The 8,287-nt window shown below is 39.9% G+C and overlaps 1 protein-coding gene across 2 annotated transcripts in view; it reads right to left on the bottom strand.

Moving 5' to 3' along the window:
• The window catches only part of Srbd1 (S1 RNA binding domain 1), a 209,274-nt gene that overhangs the window by 178,395 nt on the left and 22,592 nt on the right, over positions 1-8,287 (bottom strand). For both annotated transcript variants that reach the window (XM_008823071.3, XM_029558632.1), the window contains exons 5-6: positions 5,949-6,115; positions 1,033-1,150 (exon numbers count right to left, since the gene is read on the bottom strand). In XM_008823071.3, the coding sequence (XP_008821293.1) occupies positions 1,033-1,150; positions 5,949-6,115 (285 nt within the window). The remainder of the gene's footprint in view (positions 1-1,032; positions 1,151-5,948; positions 6,116-8,287) is intronic.

Here is an 8,287-nt window from a genome sequence, read left to right as displayed (position 1 = left end):
CCCACTACTTGTCCATCTGGTGAATCTAGTCAGCCTATCTAGAGGTCTTTGTTTTAGGAAGGTCAGCTGTTCCTCATCTAGCGGTAATCAGTTGTCTATATTCCTTTGGATAAGATTGGCATCTGCTGTTCATTTTCCCAGTTCTATGCTGGGTTACTATCTGGGAATCCCTTTGGCCACTCTGGCCATCAACTCAATAGAAGGTATCGCTTGTCTGGTATTGTTGCTTGTTATGTAGCTATACATATGGACTCTTATGAAATTATGTTGGCCCATTTAATCTTTGGTTATACTTTCCTTTTGTGTATTTAAGGCCATACAGTTGCTCCAGATAAAACCGGTTTGTTTTTACTCTTAAGGTCGTTTGAGGATCTGTTCCTCAAGGGTCACATGGGCTTGGGAGGGGCCTCTGGCTCCTTTCTTTTTCTTCACCTACGTGAAGGTAAGTCAAAGGTCCTGCTCGACCGTGGTTGGCTTTGCTTGGAAGCATGGAGGAAATGATTCCTCTGTGTTGACCCTCCTCTTTGTAGACTGGACACTGGTTCAAGTCCATCTGGTGGGGTCTCCTTGGCCTCCTTGATCAAGAGGACAGGTGACCCACCACAATTACAGGACATTTTGAGAGATGCTCATAGTCCCCTGGAACTAGTCGACCTAGGAGGCAAGGAGCAAAAACTGTCCTTTATGTACCTCTGACCAAATTATTATATGACCAAAGTATGTCTGTTAAACATCCAAGAAGGTTAGTTCCACCAGTCTGGTACTTTTAATTACTGTGTGTCATATAGTTAAATCTTGGGCAAAGACCAATTGTTCTCAGATAAACCTTACCTAGACATATATTTCTTGATCTGCTATGTATAATTTGTCAGTAGGTTGTAGGAGTAATATGGTTCCCTCTGGTTTTTAAAACTAGCTAGGCATTATTTATCTTTCGCACTGTCTCACCCCCCATCATGGTTTTCCCACTTGAGGTGCCCCTAAATCATAAATATTCAAGTATTACATTAAAAGATAAGAAGCATTCCTTACCACGTGTTCTAATTCTTCAAAAGTTTTGCAGTTCAACAAGGCTTTTAACAAGCATTCAGACATCTTCCCCTCCTTCTTAATTTTCTGGATTGCACTATGAACCTTCTTCGCAAGAGCCCTGAAAAGAAAAGCTTGTATAATATATACGACCTTAGATGCCAAAACTTTGTTTTTGAGGTATCTCACATTATAGAAAAGTTGCAGCTAATGTAAAAAGAATCATTTTTCCCTCCGATTCATTTGACAATGGCCTCACCCCCAAATACCTTAGTATCTCTTTCCTATAAATAACATTCTACAAAACCACAACAAAACCAGTATCAGGTGAGTAATACCATATGGGACCATCATCTCATTCTCTGATCTGAGGCCTGTTTTGAGCTTCATCCACACAGCTGGTAATGTCCTCTGAATGAATTCTGAATTCACTCCAGAATTAAACACAGTACTAGTTGTCAGGTGTCTAGTCTCTATGTTAAAACAATGTTTCAGGTTTTCCTGGATTTTCAGTTACTTTATAGGTATCTTCAAGTTCTGGTTCCTCTGGTGTTTCCTTACAGAAAATTCCTGTGGTATTTCTTACAAGAATATGACAGAAGTGATGCAGTGTTCTTTTTACTGCGTCTTATAAGCTGACAAATGATTTTGATGTGTCCCATTGGTAATGGACTTTTATTGTAATTTTGGTGCTCTTTTGCCCTGATACTGGTACTCTTTTTTTCCCCTTTGCAATTTTTAAGTGTTTTGTGAAGAAGTACTTTGAGACTATCCTATTCCTCATTAAGCTTAAGATTTATTCACTGATTTCTTTGCATCACTATAGACTTGTGGTTTCTTTTTTTTATTTAATGGTTAAAACCCATGATTGTGATGTATTTTAATGTTTGTCTCTGACTTGGCCAGAAGTAGCCCTCCTTCAAGCTAGCTGGGTACTTCCTTATTCTCTGCCACAGGTATCACAGATATCATCCTTTACCTTCCCAGCTCAACCCCTCAAATCCGAAGAATGGTACTTAAAAAGCAGTTATGCAAACTAGGTATGCTCATTGCTGTGGAGCATCACTGCTCAGGATGATTGAAAGCTGATTCTAGGAATCAATATACAAATAGGAGCCAGAGGAGGGGCAGGCACAGAAGGTCTCCTAATTTTCAATGACTGGCAACCATCCATAACTCTAGTTCTAGGAGGTCTGACGCTCTCTTCTGACCTCCACAGGCATTGCATGACATGGGTAGGCTTACATACATGCAGGCAATACGCTCATACACATAAAACAAAAGTAATAAAGAAAATATCTTAAAATAAGATCTTTAAGATGTCTCATTACCAAAAAGAAACATCTATAGTCTAGAAAAAGAACAAAGCCCTAGTCTGCCCCAACTCATGTCAAGGAATACTCCTGTACTAATAATATTCACCATGGTTTTCTATGATAGAAACCTCAAGAGCGGCACACTTTTACAGTAGAAGTGGGTTTTTTTCTTAAAATATTTTATTTTTATGTGTATGGTTGTATTGCCTATACTTTTACAGTAGAAATGGGTTTTTTTTTAATATTTTATTTAAGTGTATGATTGTATTGCCTGCATTTAAAAAAATATTTTGTTAGTTTTATTTTATGTGTATGATTGTATTGCCTCCACCCATGTCATGTGATGCCTGTGGAGGTGAGAAGAGGGCGTTTGATCTCCTGCTGCCATGTGGGTGCTGGGAATTGAACTCGGGTCCTCTGCAAGAACAGCCAGGGCTCTTAACCACAGAGGCATCTCTCCATCCAAGTAGTTTTTTTTTAATAGAAAAAAAAATCAATAATACAATCTTGATATAAGGTTTTTACTTGTCCCCTGAATAATAAAATATTGTCAGGATCCTTTTAATTTTTCAAGCAAATTTTTGTTATATTTTCACTAATTTCAGGTTCCTAAACCCTCAGGCATTTTTACTTTGCTTTCTACCAAATGGAAGCTTGCTTCAGAATTTACAAACTGCTGGCCTTCCAGATGTGCCTTGATGGTTTGGTTTAGTCCAGAAAATTTTTTATATAAAATCCTAGATTCCCAGTTTCTTTTCAGAAAACTCAACAGACAGCACTGCCTATCAGTAATCTGCAGAAACTGAGTCAAGGCTTCCCTCTTAGAAAAGACTTGTAACTTCCAGTTTTTCTAACCTGGCCAAAAAAAATCTGCATCTTGGACCATCTGATTATCATTTATGCTTCTGGAGTGTCTGATTTTGCCTCTCATGGAAATACAGCGTACCACATACTAGTATTTACTTAATGACTGAAACTAAAAGAACATGAACAAAAGAAGTAGAAAAGTCAGTAAGATAAAAATTCTCCAAACATCAAAGAAAGCTTATCAGGATGGAGGTACTCAGTACTTTCAGAAGTTTGATGGCAGGATTACATTCAATTTTGATCAGATCTTTGCTCTACACTCGAAAAAAATGTACATTAACAAGTGTCTGTAGAAAACATGCAAAAACAATGCATGGAGAACCAGTTTTATTGTTGTTTTAACATTTATTTATTTATTTATTGGTGTGAATTTGTTCATGTGTGTACACACACACGTGGCACCCAAGTATAGAGGTCAAAGTGTTGGGAGCTATTGATATAAGCACAGCCATTATGTACATTGAGCTGTGGCAGGCTTGCTTGTTTACTTAGAGTTTGTGTTTTGCACACAGGTACCTAATTTTCCAAGTCAGGAGGAATGTGTTTATAATTTAGGGAAGATGGTTAAATGGTGGAATTCACAACAAGTATTTGACCATTCCTTGACCCTGAGATACAGGTGGGAAAAACAGCTGTTGAAGCTAATTGAGCTAAGCAAACAGTGGCTATCTCTGATGTTCTGTATAAAAAGGCAGAGCTAAAATAAACCGGGGCTGCAGTCTCTACTGACAGTCCTCCCAAGTATCTTTTCTGTCTCTTGTTTTTCCTTTCAATCCTCACGCCCCCTTTCAGGTACTGTCCATCTTGGCCAGCTGGTACCAGCATCAAAGGACAGCTTCTGGGAGCTTCTGGGTCCCTGGGGGATCAATCTCAGGTCACCAGACTTGATGGCAAGAGGCTTTACCTACTGAGCCATCTTAATGGCCCCACATGTTTTTCATTTACCCTTCCATATAACACCATCAGTCTTATGGTCTCTGAACACTTATTTCTGAGCTGTTGTGACATGTGTAACGGCATCCTTTTTTTTTTTTAACTTTTAAAAAAAATTTTATTTATTTTTATTTTATGTGTATGCGTGTATTGCCTGCATGTAGGTTAAGTGCACCTGTGTTGTACAATGCCTGCGGAGGTCAGAAGAGGCTGTCGGATCCCCTGAGACTGGAATTACGGACAGCTGTTAGCTGCCATGTGGGTGCTAGGATTCGAACCCAGGTCTTCTGCAAGAACAACCAGTGTTCTTAACCGCTGAGTCATCTCTCCAGCCCCTAAAGGCATACTTTTTAAAAAGAATAGGCACTCTCTACTCTATAGTGTTATAAAACTTACAATCCTCTAAGATGAAATTACCATTGCCTTTAAAAGATTAGCAAAAGTATGAATTTCCTACCAAACTCCGTAGTGATGTTTATTATCTTATGATGATACTATATCCTGATAAACCTATCATATATTGAAAACATCATAAATCAGACAAGCATTCAACACACCTACCCTAACAAACACCATGTCTAACCTACCTTAAACATGCTTGGACTACTTTGCTTAGTTAGACAAAAATCATCTAATCATTACAAAGTCTATTTTATGTTAAAAGTGAATAGATCATATAATTTACTGAACTAACCTGTGATGGATAGTTTTGATTGTCAACGTTAACATAATGTAGAGTCACCTGAGGAAGGAGTCTCAAAAAGGAATTCTCTGGGTTGGCCTGTGGACATGTGTGTGAGGGATTTTCTTTTTGTTTTTTAAAACAAGGTCTTACTATTTAGCCCTAGCTGGCCTAGAACTCACTATATAGACCAGGTTGGCCTATAACTTACAGAGATCCACCTGCCTCTGCCTGTACCTCTCAAATACTGGGGTGGCTGAAGTAAGAAGACCTGAGAATGGGTGTTATACCATTTCATGTGCTGCCCTGAGGTAAATGAAAAGGAGGGAAGGAGCTGGGTACTAGCATGCATACATGGATGAATTCACTGCACTCCACTTCAAGTTCCTGCCACCTTGTTTTTCCCTAAATGATGGGCTGTAACCTGGAATTTTGAGTCAAATAAGCCTTTCGTCTTTAAGTTCCTTTTGTCAGGATAATTTACCACAGCAACAGAAAAAGAAACTAAGACAGCACTATACCTAAAAATCACTGCAATATGGTACCATGTAGAATATCAGTTGTTTAGCTTTGAGATCACATGGCTGACAGGGGCACTGTGAGAAAGTATATGATAGCATATTGCTATGCCAGGATAAAAAATAAAATTCAACATACTCAAAGTACGGTTTCTAATGAATGTTTATGGTTTTGACTATCACGAAGTTGCAAAATTGTTAAGTCAAACTACTATAGGTCAGAGACCATCTGTACTGCCAAAGAAATCTCTATTTCAGGATGATATATAGTAAGGGGACAGTTTTATGCAAGCTGTTAAAGATTTAGACTAACATGTACTTTTTTAACTTTCCTTCTGGAAGTCCTAATTTTGTCATTGTGCCCAATCATTTCTACAATAATCAAATCCTGCTGGTACAGGCCCAAGCTATGTATGCACACAGCAGCAGGGATTCCATCCACCCTGAACTAAGCAATACAGTCCTGACTTTCTCTAGAAGAGAATTGTGTTCAGATAAGAATAACTCAAATTGGAACTACAAAATATAGTCCTTCACTTCCCTCATTGGCCCACACAGCCTCCATCCCCTACATTAGACCCACCCCTCCCTCAGGTTTCTTACCGTAGCTCCTCTAGAGTCTGGCGAACTTCTCTCAAGGAATCAGCATCAAGATTATTAATGAGCTCTTTTCGATAGCGTATAATGAAGGGAATTGTGTTATCATCATTAAAGAGGCGAATGATATTGGCACAAACCCAAAATTCAATATTAGTTCTCTCAGATAAAACCTGCAAGGGAAGATTTAAAAAATTAAAATACAAAGGTCTGTAATGCCAACACCTGAGAGGCTTTAGGCAGGAAGATTGCCACAAGTTTGAGGCCACAACTCCAACAGCAATGTTCAAATCAAGCATTCTATTTCTAACCTGGCGTGGTGGCACATGCCTTTAATCCCAGAACTCCGAAGGCAGAGGCAGGCAGATCGCTGTGAGATCAAGGTCAGCCTGGTCTACATAGTGAGGACAACTGGGGCCATAAGTAGATTCTGTCTCAGAAAGACAAAATAATAATAATAATAATAATAATAATAATAATAATAATAATTCTAACTAATTGACAAAAGGAAGTCAAGATACATAGAATTATATTTCAAAACTACAGAGGTAGTACCTCGTTTTCTTAAACCCTGATCCTAAATTTTACCAAGCATTCTAATGAAGTAATACCAAATCTCTGGTAAGGACATCAAATTCACATGTCCAGCCCTGAGTCTTCTCCACATAAGCATCAGATCCATTTTGCCAATTATTTAAGATATTCTCTCAGAAATCTAATAGGCATCTCAACCCTGCGTTTCTAAAGTGATCTTCATCCCAAACTTATTCATCTTCCAATTTTTCCCATATGCTATCTATTCAAATAGTCATTCAAGCTAGAAAAATCATCCCTCTCCAGCTCATAAATTCAATTCATAGACTAGTCAACTCCAATCACAAAATTTCTTTAGTCTCTTCTTCAACCCCAAGCTAGTTCTAGCCTATTCAGTAGTATATACTGAAACAGACTTTAACTGTTCTCCTTGTAGTCACTTTAACTTCATCTACTCCTACTTCCATAAAGCACTATGAATATTCTTTTCAAAATGTATAATGGACCATGTCACTTGACTGGTCAAAACCATCACTGACTTCCCACTGCATTTAGACTCCAAACTCCTTACAGTTAGGTAGCTAAACAATGATTAGTAGCCTTGGGAACCACTGAGGATGAACCTCTCCCTCCTGATTAGCTTTGGATCCTGCCGCAAGCCACGACTCCGTCCAGCAGAGCCGAGGAAAGACGACACAGACACCAAGGTGAGGTTCAGGCTTCTCCTTCTCACTCTCTCACTCTCCCTCTTTATTACACACTTCAGCTCTTCATATAGCATTCCCAACAGCCCTTCCCCCAGCCAGGACCAATCAGGGCACACACACATGTAGCGGGCAGGCAGAGTGGCAGCTTATTGGGCCACATAGCAGGATCATGCTCGATGATGTCTCTGATCAAGCAGGCAGCACATGATCGGGCTTATTGTGCTTGCACAGGTTGGAGTAAACAAGTGAGGGGCACGAGGCTTGGAAGCCAGCCAGGGCACCATCTTGGCCGGCTCGACTGTGCCTGCTTCCCACACTGGGGTATAGTTGTTTCAGGATCATACTCGATGATGTCTCTGATCAAGCAGGCAGCACATGATCGGGCTTATTGTGCTTACGCAGGTTGGAGTAAACAAGTGAGGGGCACGAGGCTTGGCAGCCAGCCAGGGCGCCATCTTGGCCGGCCCGACCGCACCTGCTTCCCACAGGATCCCACTACCTATTTCCCTGATAATCACAACTGCCCTCTCTTAGGCCTCTCCATCAAAAGAATGGAATATTTCTAGCCCTGGGTAGAGATATGACATTCTGATCTGCTTCAAAGATTAGAACATTACATACTATTGTCTCAGCCCTCAAAAGTTAATCCAGCTGGGTCTTTCAATCACCTAGCAGGAATCCACCAAATACCAACCCCAACTTCCCAGGAAAACTGATTCAACAGAAGACATGCTAAGGCCATGGGAAGATTATCCCCTTAATGACAGAATGCACTTAAAATTTCCCAAAGCCCCTACCCTGATGTAGTTTATAGATCTTCATCACTAAGCCAGCCCTGAATTTTTTATTTTTTAAATTCTATTATTTTTTATCATTTTGTTTTATGTGTATGAGAGTTTTGCCTGCGTGTACATGAGTGCACCCATGTCATGCAATGCCTTCAGAGGCCAAAAGAGGGTGTCGATCGCCTGGAACTGGAGTTATGGCCAGTTGTTAACCACCATGTGGGTGCTAGAATCCAAACCACAGCCCTCTGCAAGAGCAGTCGGTGCTCTTAATTGCTGAGCCATCTCTCCATTCAGCCCCATTTCTGTTTTGCTTTAA

This window comes from Nannospalax galili, unplaced genomic scaffold (genome assembly GCF_000622305.1).
Source record: "Nannospalax galili isolate Female #2095 unplaced genomic scaffold, S.galili_v1.0 scaffold286, whole genome shotgun sequence".
Lineage (NCBI taxonomy): Eukaryota > Metazoa > Chordata > Mammalia > Rodentia > Spalacidae > Nannospalax > Nannospalax galili.
The sequence above is the reverse complement of the archived record's forward strand: the minus strand, read 5'-3'. Positions and strand labels throughout refer to the sequence as shown.